The following is a 17,254-nucleotide window of genomic DNA, read 5'->3' as shown; positions in this document are numbered from 1 at the left end:
ACAGCCAATGAAAATGTAACACGGGATTTGCTTCTCGCATGTTCTACGGAATATGTTGTTTATAAAGTGCTGCCCCCTATGTCTAGCATCGCAGCACTGCATTTCTATTTTAGGAGACTCCAGTTTGTGATATCATCATCATGCTGGTTCATTAATGATGATGGGAATTATTATTGTGACCTCTGTCAAATGCATAATTTGATTTTATGGCAAAAGCAGATTAACCCTCCCGTGAATGAGTTCATATAGAAATATTGGGGAGTATAAGTGCACTGTGGGAGTAAGCAAACTAAATATGTGACAAAAGAAAATAATTTTTGGGTGGATCAATGTTAATTGTACAAACAAGCAAAAAATATTGAATGTGAGTTTTACATATTTATTAAGGCCTACAGATTTTGCATCCAGATTTTTTTTTCTTTTTATTTTGCCTCAGCACATGGGGGAGCTCTTTTATAACAGTCCTACTGGTGTCCTTCTATGAGACGGACTATACAAGGATGGTTGGTTTGCTATAACCTGTCTATGGAGGATACCCTGACTGTATTAGTATTATAATACATAGAATCCAGGGGAAACAACTCATCTGAAGTATTTATTTATTTCAGTTTTTTTTTTCATCAAAAATCATATTAAAAGTTTGTCAGAGAAAACAACACAATCATTGTATCACAGAATCGCTATTCACAGTATACAAAACAGTTTGGCTTGATTACTCTGGAGAGATCACTGTAACGTGAAATATTGCATGTTTGATAAATTAAACACACATGGTCTCTTGCATTTAAATAAATAAACGTGTACTGAGATATACATTGAAATCTGTTCAAAAAATACAACAAACCTGAGAATCTGCCTCAGTTTTATAACTGAGTGAAACATTCCTTGATACATATAGTATTTCAAGTCATATTATAGTTGTAAATGTGTCATTGTTGGTAGGAAAAATGTACAGGCCAAATTTAAAATAACATTATCTCATGAGAATACTAGATTTAAACCTAGTAAATGGACAAACATAAAGCCGATGTGTATGTCTGCGTTCTTATTAGAAATCATTGCAAAAACATTTCCATTTTTTTTCTATTAGTTTAAACTGTAAGAAAATCAATACACTAAACAAAATTTTAATTGAATACTGTAGTCTCACTATATATTACACTTGAAGTATGTACAAGACTGAGCACATGTGGCAGGGATTGTCAGACTCATCCGGCATGTGACACATCATACATGCTATAACTGTCAGTAGTCTTGAGTCTTGCACCATCAGTCCAAATACATGGATCTTGTAGAAGATGCGAGAGGTCAAGCTGATGTCACTGTGCAGGTGAGGGTTCAGCAGGTGCCCCTGACAGACTTTCCTCTGCCAGCTGAGACAGATATTTCTGTGCAAAATTGGGACATAAGAAAAAAGTAAACTCTTAAAATACAAAATATGTGCATACAAAATATAACAGACATTGTGAATGGTTAGGCAGCACAAAGGTTTTTTCTACTAACATAAGTTCAAGTGAATGTCTCCAACTAAGACGCAAAGCTAAGCCCTCTAGAACAACGGTTGAAGGCATTTCCACTATTTCAAGAATGGAAGGAACATGAAAGCAGCATCTCAGTGAATGTCAGTCTTTTCCACCATTAACATGTTGACAGTAATTAGATGACTTTACTAAGCGAATAAGAAGCCTAGCTGGTAAAACCATACTTAGTTTGACTCAAATAACCCCATAACACCAATCTTTTTTTGTTTATTAAGCAGTAAAATACTTTGCTGAAAAAAGCAGATGCTGTGGTGGTGGATTATAAACTGAACCTAAACAAAAATGATTAAATTAAAAAAAAAAAAAAACAAACAAAAACTTTAATTTCTAATAAAATTGGATACTTGGCAATGTTTTTCTGTTGCTTAATTTCTGAAGCAGTGTCATTAACAGAATCAATATTTTTAAATAAATGTTTAAAAAATGAAGAAAAAAAGCCAGAACAATATAAAAGTATTTAATTTAAACTATGTATTATTGATGAGAAAGTAAAGTAAAACAGAAATCTATAATCAAAAGAACTTAAGTAAAGCTGTTAAACAGCAGGACACACTTTGACAGACAGCACAGCTGTTTAAAACTTTTTTTCTTCTTGGAATATAATCCATCAAACCTAAGGGAATTGTCGCTCCTCTGGCTTCCCTCAGCTGTGCTGCCCGAAACTATAAAAATGCAAGACATCTTGCTGCTGAATGGCCAGTAATCAGAAACCTAATACAGCTTCAAGTTTACATGCAATGTATGTTGTGTATGTGATGTATGGTGTGCCGGTATATATTGCTGTGTTTATCCGTTTGTGTTCCCATTTTTTATTAGCTAGTTGGTTATTTTTTCAATTAACTGGTTATAAAAGGTCAAAAAATTGTTTTAAAAAATCCAGAGACCACTTTAGCTCACTGTGTCTAACCACTATTACAAAGCACAAAACACTGTTTACAGTGACATAAATTGCCGAAGTTCAGAATCTAGAACATATTATATCAGTAGCACTATAATTTTCTTCTGATTAAATCCCTGATTATTTGTTTTAATTTGTTTTAGCACTGTGCATTCCAACAAATTACAATCTAGCTAGAAAAGCAATTGACAAACTGATTAAGAAGTAACCTTTGTCAAAATAAGGCAAACAAATCATGAAGGGTAATGAAAATATAATCTCCATATGCTGAATGTAGTTGATACACACTGACACACTCACACACAGATAACTCTATCTCTCAGTGAAGATCGACATGCTCATATAATTCAGGGAGGAAAGATTAAGTAAAATCTGGAAATATCTAATCCCAGATTAAAATCGTATTGGTCATCCTCACCAGATGAAGGACTGGTGTGTCATTGTGCAGTGTGTACCTGTAGGTTCCTGTAGTGCACAGTACTGCGACAGTGTGTCGTCTTTGCAGTTTCCTCGCTTGTATAGAACAGTCCGCAAAGTTTGCAGTAGAATCCGGTCCTTGGCACGATGAACTCCATTCCTATTAGACAGCGAACACAGGATCAAGATGACGTCAGTGATAGTACTTAAATCAACATTACAATTTATTTAATAAAATGATGCACTACATCTTACTATAAAAATGAAAAATGTAAATGTTAGTTTATTCTACATCTTTCTGCCTTGTCCATTTATACTATGGTTTGCCATTCTCATTTATTCAAATTGTTATTTTTTTAACCACATATCAATGTCAGGCTGAATAATGTCACCTCGCTGTGTGCACCGTTTACTCCAACAGTTTCTTCTATATATATAGATTATAGATTATATATATATATATATATATATATATATATATATATATCAGGCTGTCAGCAAAGCCCTTTGAGAATAATGTGACAACAATAAAAAAAAATGTTATATTTGTATCCTATCAGTGGATACAGTTTCCTCTGGACACACACTCATTCTGCATCATACAGCAGAAGTAGCTACACAGGTCATGTGTGTGCTCTTGAGTCTGTACTGTGGTCTGTCGCTGCCATACTGCACCACAGCTTATGTAAGTCTACATTCAGCAGGCCCAACCCAAGTCATGTGCTTGTTCGTGTCATTCTACCCCTAATGATAATATAAATACTCAGCTCTCAGGGGTGTATTTCATAAACTGCTCACGGAAATAGGTCAGCATGTGGCCTAGCAATTCCAGTCAATTAAAGTGCTAATGCAACAGGTTGTCAAAGCTTACTTACTAATGGTGTACATGATAACACTGGATCCTTAGGTCTAAGAGCACTGCGCACAAGACTCCATGAACCTGTGTCTGTGACCATGATTAAATATAGACCTGCTCAAAGATGGCTGGGATTGGGCCAGCCACAGACACATGATACTATTTTCATCATTATTGCTACTGCTCAGTCTATTTCATGTAAGCTGGTATCTGCTGACAAAACAATAACCTCATGGACTATAATTTGACATACTCTATAATTGTATCTATTGTCAGTCACACTCAAAGAGAACAGTAATCAAATGTTTGTCTTACCCAATGGGATGCTGTGTTCACTGACAGCTTTGTCTTGCTCATGATGGCGAGATGGGGCTTCAGTCTCTATAAAAGGCATTTAAATTATGATCAAATCTGGATGTACAAAACCTCATCAGAAACATGCCTACAATATATTTTATTGCCTACAAGCAGCCTCTATAGCTCTAATTAGAAAATGCTTCTAAGACTGTGGATATTTCCCACCCTTTAATATGTTTCCTCTGAGGAAATCTTTAAAAGTTCAATGCCAAATATTAAGTAAACGTTTTTCCTACAACTGTATTTTACGAGTTTCTTATGCAACCATCTGATCTGTCACATGAAAAGTACCTTTGTTAAGAATGCCAATGTTGTGTTGTGCCCCATTAGTGATTGTTTCCGTAACCTGTCCTATTTCTTGGGTCTTGCTGTCCTCTAATACTCTAATGTGGTTATCCACTGGGTCTTCTGAGGGCCCACTGTTGGTTACTTTATCCTCTAAACATGTTCCATCCAGTGCAGCTTTGAATTCCTCTCTGGGGAAGTCACAAAGATCAACGATGGGTACCTCAGGGGCCGCTGGATTAATTTTCTGTTCTTCAGGACTGGTTGCTATTAAAAGATTCCCCGCTTTCTCAGTTACAATTGTTTCTGCCTGGTCTCTTGTATCCCCACTGGATATTTCCTGGGTAGACTTCTTGTTAATAGTCTCCTGGACCTCCACGGACAAGATAGGTGGTGATATATGCTCCTCTAGTGTTTCTCCCTCTGCAGACTCTTTGGGGCAGGATGCAAACTCTTCCAGCTCAGGAAGGTCTGGCTCAATAATGGAATCATCTTCTCCAACTTCATCTACTGTCACCAGTTCCTCCATGTTCTTAGGATACCAGGACTCCTCATCAGTGTCATTTCCACTTTCACACTCCTTCTCCTAAGGAAAAACCAGGGTGTAAAGATATTTACAGAAACCTGAGTCTGGATGACTGAACGTATCATATAGATTAAAATGCTTACTTACTGTCTCTTTATCTTTACTACATTCAGTAGCCTCTTTCGGATTATTGTTTTGCTGAGGTGAAGTAGATTTTTCCTTCGAGTGTCGATCCTGAGAAAAGTACGGACTTAGTTGCTAGAAAAGTGTCTCACATAAAGTGTAAATATACAATAATGTACAATCGCAAAAGTTACTCACATTATTTCCAGAGGCATTTTCTCTCCCATGTTTCTGTGGTGCGGCGTGCTTTCTGCTTGTTTTTTCACTCCTGCCCCTGCCTGGTGAAATCTGCCTCTTTTCCTCTGATGTTCTGTGAAGAGGCTGCTCAGTTATCTCAAACTCAGAATGTCTGGATCTACCATGGTAGTCACCTCCATCTCTCCTCTTTGGCTTTGTGTCGTGCCTTTGGTATGGAGGTCTGGGAGTCTTCTCTGACTTGTACATTTGCTCCTTTGAGTAGAAGTTGTCTTCCATGTTCCTGTATGAGCTGAAGGACATGCCTTGAGGGCTGCTTCGTGGATGCCAGTCTCTGTTGCCCCCCCTTATCCCTTCACCGCCTCCTCCTCTCTCATCTGACCTTGACGTGATATGATCCAAAGGTTTCTGGTAGGCCTTCCGACGGTCAGCCGCACGTCCATTTGGCCGATCATCATCCATGCTTCCCCCATTCCTCCACGGGTCATCTCTCTCCCTTTCATCTTCAGTCCTTCTTAAGTGTGAGGACCAATCCCAAGAGCCCCGGCGGGTACCAATGCCATTGCTACCTCGTTCTGGACCCCTGCCTGGCACCCCCTGCGGGCTCTGGGCTGAGCTGCATGATGTAAAACTGGGACTGTGGGAATGAGGACTCAGAGAGTGGCTTAGTGGGCTCCGGGAGCGTGCCCTCTCGGGCATGTAGCTGCAGAAAGGTGATAGGTGGATTACATGGAGGAAGCTTCCACAGCTGTACTTTGTGTTGCAATTTTTCAGTTCAGAGATGACACACCTATTTAATGCAAGCAATAATCTATTGCATTTTCATAAATTTCCTACACTATTGGTTACATTACCTAATTTGATACAAAAATGCATTTGAGATTTAAATGGCAATGAGAAGTTGCCTTACTGTTGGAGTTCTTGCATCTCACCCCGTTCACGCTGAGAGGTGATATCCTGGATGATTGATTGTACATCTTTACCTGGTTTCTATACAGAAAAGAACATTTTAGTAATTTGCTAAAACAGCTCATAACTTCCTGCTCACTCAGTTTTTCAGTCTTACCTTGAGTTGCAATTCCTTGTACCTCTTAGACATTCGTATTAGAAGCTTCTGATTGTTAATCATAGCTGGAGTAAGCTGGTAGTACTGAACCATGGCCTGAGCTGCCTCAACATACGCCATCTCCAAAAATGCCTGATGGGAGAACAGAAATTTTCTATACACAATAATCCCCTCCTGGCAGTTAAATAGCCTCTCTTGCAGGACAAACACATTTCACATCCCAGAAGTCAAAGTGCAAAGCAACAAACCTTTGAAAATGAACATCACTAAGCTTTATATTTAATTTCCATATGAAATCACCAGAACAGTTGCATTAGTCTGCATAACCAATACCGGGATTTTAGTGTGATTGCTTTAAACTTGATAGTACTAGCAGTTAAATCACTGGTAAGACATGGGAAAGTACATAATATCACATAAAGGTTCCAGCTGTGAAAAACTGATTGCAATGTTAAAAATGCACACAGACACTGCCAAAAATGTAAAGATAGTCACAACCTGTAATCCCACATGGTTAAGCTCTGTTTGATACATGAAAATGGTGTGTAAAATAAATAAACATATGATGCATGTGCCATTTTTAATGTGCAACCAAGGATGAAAATTTCAACATATACATTGATAACCATTTATAACAGTGGCTTTGTACCTGATGTGTAGAACGCATGAGGATGTAGTTAGTGACTTTGCCAAAGGGTAGTCCCAAGTTGATGACATCATTTTCTGTGCAGCTACCCTCTGGGAGGTTACAGATATGAACAACTCGTCCTGCTGTTGCCTTTCTGGGTGTGAATGGCTGGAGATAATAAAGAAAACGTAAATATAGTTTGTGTTGATACATGAAGAAAACCTTTATAAATCACTTTGGAAACATTCAAAGAATCAAAATAACTTAATCCTGCCTACAATGCTATTATGGCTGTGACCAGTATATACAGAGCTTCTTGTCTGGTTTTTCTCAGTTATATTATGATGAGGATAGGACTTCAGAGCTACTACAGCACCCAAGTGCATAAACTAACTATTCCAATCAAATCAAATTCTACATGTCAAACTTTGTTCCTTTCACAGAGCTAAGCTAATGGTTTCCCCACTTTCCACTTCTAGTGACTGTGAAGCTTTAGCTGGATAGATTGATATTGATCTTGTCAGAGCATACGTCAAAAAATGTCTGCGTTACCTTGAAACTGCCATCTGTGCGGGAAAACAGTCTGTCTAACGTCAGTGTAACACTATCACACAAGATGTTGTGTCATTTTCCCTCCTTGACACAGACCACCTCATTGCAACTATTAATAGCGCCCTGGCGGTAGTGCAGCAGTGATAATCAGTTTTCTCGTCAGCTGACTGGCCCCAGACATTTCACACACTTGATACAAATCCCTCCAGGCTGTCAAGTATAGTGACCTGCATTGCTCATCATTCCTTTCTCTCGCTCCACCCCATGGTTTTAGATATTCTCTTACCACAGTGTTGCTTTATGAAGAAGACGTGTAAATAAAGCTGGCAAAGGAAGGACACTGGCTGCTGTGATTCAGAGGCATGTAAAGAAGAAAACTAGCATTCTTCTTGCATTCACCCATCCTTTTTACTGTTCTGATAAGATGAATGGTCACCTTTTACTGGATGTTGCGCTTTTATATTAGTTCCTATTTACCTTTAAAAATACATGCTTAAACAAGTATTTAATCTTATCTGCATAGACCATCATTAAATGAACTGTTTGTTTTTTTTTTTCCTTTAACATCTTTGCAGAAAACCTGTCCAGGGTGTACCCCTGCCTTCTACCTGAAAAAGAGCTGGGATAGGCTCCAGCAGATCCCCATGACCCTGGTTAGGAATAAGAGGGTATAGAAAATGGATGGATGAATGAATGGATGGATCTTTTCAGAAAGTAGTTTCTGCAACCATTGTGCTGCAGCTGTAATTTTTCCAATGCCCCTCCTCCTCTTCCTGCTTTACTGGCTGACAGACAGTTCCATGTGTGGGACAGCCTGGGATCCTCATTGCCCCCTAGAATTTGTCCAGGAAACACCCAACACTAACATACACTTCACACTGGGTCCAATAGCCATGTAGTATAGGACTACTTTCTTTTGGCCTATGGCACAACTTTTCACAAATTGGATACCCTAGACAGTAACTTCTGTTCACAAATAGTGAAAAGGTCATATTACTATCAATAAACCCCTGACCACAAGATGATCTGGATGAGCCAGATTATTAGATTTCTATGCCACAACTTAATAGTGTCTGGCAAACAGGGTGACATTAACAACTTCAGATGCGAGCGCGATAACTCTATTAACAGCTTCGTGCCAGCACCGCTGCTACCACCAGAATACATAAAGGTCAATGTAGGTTGTACTTAATAAACAGATCCAGGAATAGGTTGTTTATTATCCTCAAATATTGAAGAGAACAACAGTCTTGGTTGTTGCCCATTGCACTTTCTAATGTCTGACCTGGAAAATGTCATCTGTGTCTGAAAGCCCAGACAGTTTGACCACAGCATCGATATCAGTGTCAAGGTTGGCTCAGGATTTGAACAGTAGCTGTTTCTGTTGACTGCAAACCATACGTGCAGAGTTATGCCATGACATTGCCTACTCACAAGGACATACTACACAACTGCCAGGGCCTCTTGCTAGGGTCTAATTTGCAGAAGGGGCTTCAAATATATAGAACAACTACAACAACAACAAAAAGTTTCAATAGAAGGAAATTTTCACTTTGCAAACAATGTCACAGTTTTACGTTTTGTACTGCCCACACAAAACAGGTTAAGCACAGAAACTCCATTAATTCAGTAAACTCTCATCTTGAAATAACTCAAATATATTACCTAATGTGTGAATTAACTATGCATGCTATAAAATGAAATCCTTGGGAATTTATTACAGTTCCACTATAATATAGGCTTTATCCCACACTTATGATTTTTTTCACAGGTCAACATTTCTTTTAATGTATTTTTCCATAAATCTACTGATCAGACAATTTGCATCCTACATTAGAGACTACAGTCAACAGAGGTAATGGCTTTACAGTGTGTTCAACCATATGCTTTGTTGTTGAAGACCCCACTGTCTCTGACCTGGTGTCCTAAGGCCAAATGGTACAAAGGATAACAACCATTTCACATAGTGCAGACAGAAAAGCACAAACAGCATGCTGACTGAAATTAGATGGAATCTGTCCTAAGGACATGTGTGTTTATTTCTACAAAGCAGGACCCAGGGTAGATGACCCAGGGAGATGGTCCGTCTGGTTTTACAGTTTCTCTCCACGTTCCTACACGGAGTGCTTGCACGCCGATCCCTCAGATCACATTACTAGTCTCTTACCAGTCTGAAACTTTACTCTGCTGCCTGGGGCTATAACCCTGGGGTCTTTAGGTCTACCCTCCTAACAGCAGTTACTTGTAATCCTGTGTTTATCTCTGTGTTCACATGATGCTACTGTGTTACCTCAAACTGGGCTTCTGGCCAGTGCAATAAAAAAAACTAAGGAACATTTGTGCAAGCATGCATATGCTCATATATGTGTGAGCTTTTATTTTGATCACAGAATATATGTTCAGTTTTCCTTTACCAATATGGTTTTATTTTAGTTTGACTTCTTGACAAATACTCACACAGACAAACGCTCACATTCACTTTCACATGGGCAATTTAGAGTCACCAGTTAGCCTAACCCCAACCATGTGTTTGCACTGTGGGAGGAAGCCGGACCACCCAGAGAAAACCCACGCAGACACGGGAGAACTGCTCCAGACACAGGGTTCTGTGGTTGAATCCTGTTTAACACTGGAACCTCCTTGCTGTGAGGCTGTGCAAACCACTGTGCTGTCATGTTGCCCTATTTTAAATCTTTTTATCTTTTCCTTCTGATGTGTACATACACAAATTATGACTGCATGTGTTTGTGTGTTTCTGAGCGAGTGTTCTGTTCAACACAGAGTTTTAATAACAGCAAATCACCACCTGTTCCGCTAAGACAGGTGTGTGGTTAAACAGGCATATGACTTTCACATCACTGAGTTCAGCCTATTGTTATATAGTGTCGCCTGAAGGAAAGAACAAATGGCTAACATGAAAAAGCAGAATCACACACACTGGTTGGAATGTGAAGGCATCTAATTGACACATTACGGCCACGTAATCTGCAACAGCCCTCTTAGATCACACAGTTCTCAGATCTCAAACTAATTTCTTTTCATAGCTCAAGTTATCCTGTTTGTTTTCATTTTACTATTTATTTGACAAATTCTTTTCTTTTTCCTTTACCTCAAACAATACCTCAGTTATTTGTTTATATTTATCCTTTCTTTACGCATTATTGTTTTACACTATAAAATTGCATGATTATACAAAAAAATCCACATTGTACCTTAAGTTTATATGATTGATAGAAAAGTTATATAGATAAAAACAACCCTATTGTTCATAAATGCATTCAAAAATATTTTTTAATAGATATGCAACATTAAAAATGTCATCTTATGTTCTGTAATTTGTGTGTGATACAATGACTCTGTCAAAGACCTAGTATGAGTAAAAGTGTTTTTTGCACATAGCTTAATCTGATCCCACTGTAAGGCACATCATGGACCACATCATGGTTTTTGATCTCTGTTACGCCTTACAGTGACGATGACCTAAGGCCATGTGGCTTTTTGTTAAGGCACCAGTTACCATATGGTTTTAAAAGCTTATAGAACAAAATATTAACAGTTTATAATTAAACATGTTTGCATTCAGAGATTTTTGTACACATTTACAAATCTGAATACATATTTACAAATTCCTACTTGCATTCGCGAGTACACACACAGATAAAAAGACACAGATCGACTTTTGCAGATTTGCAGACTGAGACTGAAGCCTGAGCATGCACATGCACAAATCTAACTACACATAGGCAGATTGAGACACAATTACACAACGTTATATGTGTCTACAGATAATTATGCTATAATAATAGCCCCATAGATTTTGAGTGTCTTTATAAATTTTATCGAAGCAATTAAACCTAAGTCTATTCAGTGTAGACAAAAGATTCCTGACAATTGCTTAGGTTTTTGGTATTACCCCTGTAAACTGTTGTTATACTGCTGTGCTCCTTGTCATCTGTTTGTTTTTACTTGAAGTCTATACAATGCAGCCTATTCAAATCTTTCATCAGTGTTCACAATCATGCAGGCACAGTGACTGCATGATGCTTTGACTGTGTATGTAAGTAAAGTAAAAATATGTTTAAAGTGCAAATAAATACTTTTGATGGTGTTGCAGTCATATATATATATGTGTGTGTGTGTGTGTGTGTGTGCGTGTGTGTGTGTGTGTGTGTGTGTGTAGCTGAAGCCTGAGCATGTACAGAGTTTAGGTAGACAGCTGCTTCAGTTAAGGCCAAACTATTTCTGTTCTGAAATGCCAACAATTAAAAACACAGCTGTGTCTGGTCTAAGGAATGGCCTATAGAATGTGAAATATAATTAATAATAAAAAGAAAAGATATTCTTATTACTATTCGAAGTAGGGACCATTTCAAATGTTCTCTACTATACAATATCTTCCTTGGTACAGAAGCTATTTTGGTATAAATACCCATTTTACAGCTGAAATTGTATCCAGTGGCTGGATAATCATGTGATTAAACAAGGATACATGAAAAATCTCAACACATGTAACGACACCGTTTGCTGGGCTATCCACTACAGTCGACATTAGTTGTGAAGCCCAGACAAAGCATGCTGTCAGTCCCCAGCAGCTGTCAACAACATGGTCTATGTCCATTCATTACACACATTTTAAACATTTTCCTCCTGCAGTGCAACAAAATGTGTATTGACATGGAGCCAGAACAGGGACAATTTTTCTCAACCCTGCCTCTCAGAGCCCTCCCCTCCACATCAAAACAGTGACAAAAATCTGAAACTGAAAACTTTGTCATTGCAAAAACTTACATCAACAAAAACTGAGAAATTTGGCACCTGGTTCAGTGTTAATTCTTTTTTAAATGCCAGATGTTTCAATGCCAAGTGTTATTTTTCAGTGCCAAAGTTGAACTGCCAGTGTTCTAACATACATGGATACATGGATGTAGCATGGTATTTACTGTGGAAGAAATGCAGTGTCAACATAATTAAAGATGAAATATGATAAAAGAAAAAAAAAGTCTGATCCTCCTACTCTTCCCCAATGAAAGCTGACCAGTGACCTCCAAGTTTATTAATGCAAGAGTCACTGATACGAGTCAACTATTAACTTATAGTGATTAATTTCTTTGAACACTTTCATAAAACATAAAAAACAAGGAACAACTGGACTCATATTATAGTATAACACCAATTTCTCATGTTTAGAATTGGCAGTCTTTAGATCTTTTTTAAAAAAATTGATTTATATGGGGGAAACTCTAATAATCCTGAGAAAATCCCAAACATTTGTCTGACCTTTGACTCTGGCTGGTGAGCAGCAAATCCTGTGTCTGACATGGGATAAGTCTTCATGGCTGCAGCTGGTAAGTATGATGTATTAGCTCCTGAGGAGGCATCTGTGGAAAAAAAGGTGAAATTTGGATGTACAATATTCCACATACAGTATCTCAGATGTGAGGGAAAAGTTACATTTGTTGACTTGTTAATTTAAACACCAAACAAGTCCTGGAACAAACCACAACTTCATGTTTTGAGATAAACTACATTTAAAAGTAGAAAAGTTAATAATAAACGAGACATTTTAAGTTATTTATAACATCAGGGATTTTGTAAGAACAGGCAGAATACAATTTACAGGGTGGTAAGTTTAAAAGGCAAGCTGCAGAAACACGAGCAGTACGTTCAGGACGGGCTGATTGGATCGACCAAGAATGCAGGCTTCCTGAGGGTTTTATTACCACTGAGCAATTGAATTACACAACATGTAAATTGTGCTTATATAGGTGAATAGTCAACAATGTAATTAGCAAGTCTGTGTGACTAGCTGTGTCTTCCTGCTTCCTGAAACCCCCTGCTGAAATACACATCAGTCGTCTTTGATGAGTTTACACAGGTAAGCTGCCTGTGCAGGAACAAAGGGTGGCATCTTATTTATATGAAAATTCCTCTCACAAAGGACAATTTGAAAAACTCCGTTATCTATACTGCTTATTCCTGTCAAGGACCACATGCAGGTCTGTAGATCCACCTAAGAGAAATTTATGGGGCTTTTCCACTAGCACTAATTGGCTCGACTGTTTTTTGGTTTTCCATTAGGAGATAGTACCTGGTACCTGGTAGCAAGTACTTTTTTAGTACCTCCTCAGCTGAGGCTCCAAGCGAGCTGAGCTGATACTGAAATGTGACGTCAACAGACTGAGGGCCCCCAATTGGACAGGGAGTGACGTCACTAGAGGAGTCATGAGCACGACATCCAATTGCATCCAGCATGAGAATTAAACCCATTTTTAAAAACCAGCAACAGCGACTGTTTGCTTTTCCATTTTTATTGTCTTTGGCGAGACAAATGGCTAATGCTTCCAAAACAACACCAGGGCCCTTTGATGAGGTGCGTACGCGTCAGTTTGTGTCACGTTTAAAGGACTTCACAGCAGTTTTGCGCTGCCGTGCTGTAGTCACCCTGCCCACGTTGAGGTGGTACTCAATTGCAATGGAAAATAACCAAAACTGAGTCGAGTAGAGCCGAGTAGGGCTCAAACTGTCTAATGGAAATGGGGTATTTGCTATGGATTCTGTAAAATGGCACATCATGCTGCTGGTTTACTACAACAGTTCTAAGCTCAACAGATCTTTTGTTAATATTTAGAGTGTATGTTCACCATCCTTTATAAACAATGAATTAAATGAAGTGAATCAATGCATACAAAGGCTGCTATAGACGTGTTCTTTGCAGGAAAGTTAGGACAAAGACTCTTTTATATTGTCCGGGCACCTACGAGTGGCTTGTCTTAAAGTGATTTTACATAATTATATACAATCATACATTAGAGAGCTACAATCAATGAATACAATTGTTGCTAGAGATTTGTGACTTTGCAATGATAATATATGTAGTAAAAGTCATAAACCACCAGCAAGTACAAAGATATGGGCTAATGTTACAGTGACAATGGTTTCAAAACACTGCTATTATATTATATTATATTATATTATAACAGCACACATCAATGTATGTATCAAAATGCACTGTGTCAAGTTATAAAAACACGTTGACTCACACTCTCACATCACTCTAAATATACTCCCAGACCTCTGTCTATCGCTCTGGTTCACGTATTCCAGCAATCAGAAAAACATGTCTGGTGGTGGTGACATTTGGATTATCCTACAGTACCTTGACTCGCAGCAGGGTAGACCATGGAGTTTGTCCCTCCAGGGTTTAGACTTCCATCAGAAGGCCTGCAGCCAGTGTATGAAACAGCTCCAGCTGATACTACAGTGGAGCTGCAACAATCATAGAAGGCTGATTTTAGCTACCTCACCCCTGCCTTGCTCACTCATATCCTGTGACAGAGCTTGTATTCATAGAAACATTAAGACAGCTGTGGAGCAAAAAAAAAAGGAAAAAGCAACACTTCCAACACACAAAGATTTTTGCTCTGAACTGGTCAATATAGCTTTAAAGCTAAACAGATGACATTTAGCTGGTAGGGGAGCAGAATTAACCATAGCCAGATCATTTTAAATGCTAACATTTGTATTTATTTATTTATTTTATTTAATAAACAAAAACAGAATAAATTGTGTGATGCCATTAGTTGTAGTTAAAGCTATTAATGGGAGAAGAATTGGCTCACTTTTCATTGGTGTACAACATTCGATTCTGCAGGTGTAGTTTTCCCTTCACATGCTGGTCCCAGTCCTAAATCACACGCACAGATAAACACCATCCAAACACACATACAGCATTTTAAATACAATGGACGATCACTACATGTCAAAACATTTAGCCAAGCTATATCAGTTTTTGTCAGCCTGAAATTCCCATTTTCTCTCACGTCAAAGCCAGGACAAACTGTGGGGATGGGAAATCTAATAAGCACCACATGACATCTTTAATTTAAAGAAAACTGCTTGGGGACTGAACTGCCTGCTTGTATAATTTTTCATGTTGTTTTTTTTCCCAGTGTGTGCTGGTAAATGTTACACATGGTGAATAAATGTGCTGACTTCCTGCCCTACAATTTACAAAACAACCATGAATTTACATTTTGACTGATCAGCTCACTCACCTTGAGGTTGTAGACCTTCTTGTCACAGATGCTGCACTGATGTGGCAGCTGAGTTGGTGTGACAGCATGGTAATCATTGACTTGATAAGGCTGAAGTATCCTGGTACCTGAAGATACGCTTTCCTCACGCCCATGTGGGGGCTGGTAACCCACAAACCCCTGTGTGCCACTTGAACCAAAAGTGGAAACCCCACTGCTGGGGTTGAACTTGGGGTCAGGGGTCGGCTCCTCTGGGTTATACAGTTCAGTTCTGGACCGGTTTGGCTGCCCAGCTGCTGTCCACACAGCGGCAGTATTAGAAACCACATCCACCTTTCCAGTGTGACCTACGTGAATGGGCCCTTTCCATTGCTCCTTATGCCCAGTGGTGTTATAAACATTCATGTTCTGTTCATTGACACTTAACACAGCTTGTTGTCCCTGCATATCCTGCCCATAGAACTCTCTTTGAAAGCCTACATTGTTTTTTGCCTGAGTGTTAATCCCTGCATACTGTTCATCGCCAGCAGTGGCTGATGCTACAGATGTCCCTCCAACTAAGCTGTACTGAAGACGCCTGTCAGTATCACAAGGGAAAGTTGACCCTGACTTTTTACCATACTCTGTGCCCTGTTGGCCCACTGTGCCCCCCCCACCAGGATGGTTCAGTCTCATATTTCCTAGGTTCTGGTTGAATCCCCCACCTACCAACGCCCCTAAGGCTGAATTTGAGGTGGGAAAACCTAGAACTCCTGGGGGGAAGGCACCCTGTGGATTCCCACCTATAGCTGAATTTTGAAGATGAGTGAACAGGGGTTGGGACATGGCGACATTAGAGAGAACCTGATTGAGAACAGTGGCTGCAGTGGATGTATTCCCTGCCTGAGCCACTTTGAGGCGATGGAGAGTGAGCTGCGCTTGGAGTTGAGCAAGTTGGAGGCTGGCTGGGGTCAGGAGGAGCTGCTGGTTCTGCTGCTGGGGCACTGCTTGCACACTGCCTGGCAAATGACCACCCACCTGGGGTCCCTTCTTATCGGCGCTGTCCACAGGCAGCACACTAACGCTGTAGAAAAAGAAACCATTCCACACTTCAGGAAACAGACACTATTTTCACACACATTTATGCCAATAGAAGCCATTACGGCTAAGGTGGAATTAATGTTTATTTTGAAACTCAGCTAGAAATGTTTAAAACAAAATAGCTACTGGCTGAACAGGATATGAACATGTGGCTGGTTGAATTATGAAGGAATTCACTCTCACATAGACACATGCACATACTTATACAGCCTGCAAAGAGAATTACTGAAAGGTGACAGAAACTGGTTCACATGAGAACTGAGAGAACAGCAACATATGGGTGTATCAAGCTCTGCCAACTTCTCTTTAACACATCATTTCAATTCAGTATCGCCAACATGAAAAATTCTGGTGTTAATCTTAAACCATAAAAGAGGGGCAACTATGTCCCTACAGTACACCAACCTCCTACAAACTGCTGTAATACAAACACTGTGTAATACAACACATCACAGTCTATAGCTGTGGACCTTTTTTACTGCTGTCCTTTCAGTTTCTTGTTAATGCTCTGACATGCTGTCTAAACTTAGTCGACTCAGCTACTCATTGTCTATGTTAAGCACCTGACATCAGCTTATCAACAACTGCCCTATCAACCCTGCTCAAAGATCAGATGAGAAATTCTAACTGATTTCACAAAAAGATTTGTCAGCCATGAAATAGTGATGCTGACGCACTGGAATTATAGTCAGTTTGT

At 39.1% G+C, this 17,254-nt stretch overlaps 1 protein-coding gene across 3 annotated transcripts in view; it reads right to left on the bottom strand.

Moving 5' to 3' along the window:
• Nucleotides 1–708: 708 nt before the first annotated feature.
• The window catches only part of rbm20 (RNA binding motif protein 20), a 40,997-nt gene continuing 24,451 nt past the window's right edge, over nucleotides 709–17,254 (bottom strand). For all 3 annotated transcript variants that reach the window (XM_026304520.1, XM_026304519.1, XM_026304521.1), the window contains exons 2-14: nucleotides 15,499–16,540; nucleotides 15,064–15,128; nucleotides 14,601–14,710; nucleotides 12,722–12,822; nucleotides 6,914–7,060; nucleotides 6,265–6,396; nucleotides 6,109–6,188; nucleotides 5,202–5,901; nucleotides 5,028–5,114; nucleotides 4,361–4,940; nucleotides 4,028–4,093; nucleotides 2,895–3,016; nucleotides 709–1,388 (exon numbers count right to left, since the gene is read on the bottom strand). In XM_026304520.1, coding sequence (XP_026160305.1) covers nucleotides 1,320–1,388; nucleotides 2,895–3,016; nucleotides 4,028–4,093; nucleotides 4,361–4,940; nucleotides 5,028–5,114; nucleotides 5,202–5,901; nucleotides 6,109–6,188; nucleotides 6,265–6,396; nucleotides 6,914–7,060; nucleotides 12,722–12,822; nucleotides 14,601–14,710; nucleotides 15,064–15,128; nucleotides 15,499–16,540 — 3,301 coding nt within the window. In that variant the 3' untranslated portion in view covers nucleotides 709–1,319. The remainder of the gene's footprint in view (nucleotides 1,389–2,894; nucleotides 3,017–4,027; nucleotides 4,094–4,360; nucleotides 4,941–5,027; nucleotides 5,115–5,201; nucleotides 5,902–6,108; nucleotides 6,189–6,264; nucleotides 6,397–6,913; nucleotides 7,061–12,721; nucleotides 12,823–14,600; nucleotides 14,711–15,063; nucleotides 15,129–15,498; nucleotides 16,541–17,254) is intronic.

Source organism: Mastacembelus armatus, chromosome 1, assembly GCF_900324485.2.
Source record: "Mastacembelus armatus chromosome 1, fMasArm1.2, whole genome shotgun sequence".
Classification (NCBI taxonomy): Eukaryota; Metazoa; Chordata; class Actinopteri; order Synbranchiformes; family Mastacembelidae; genus Mastacembelus; species Mastacembelus armatus.
Note: the sequence above shows the minus strand (reverse complement) of the source record. Positions and strands in the feature narration are given on the sequence as shown.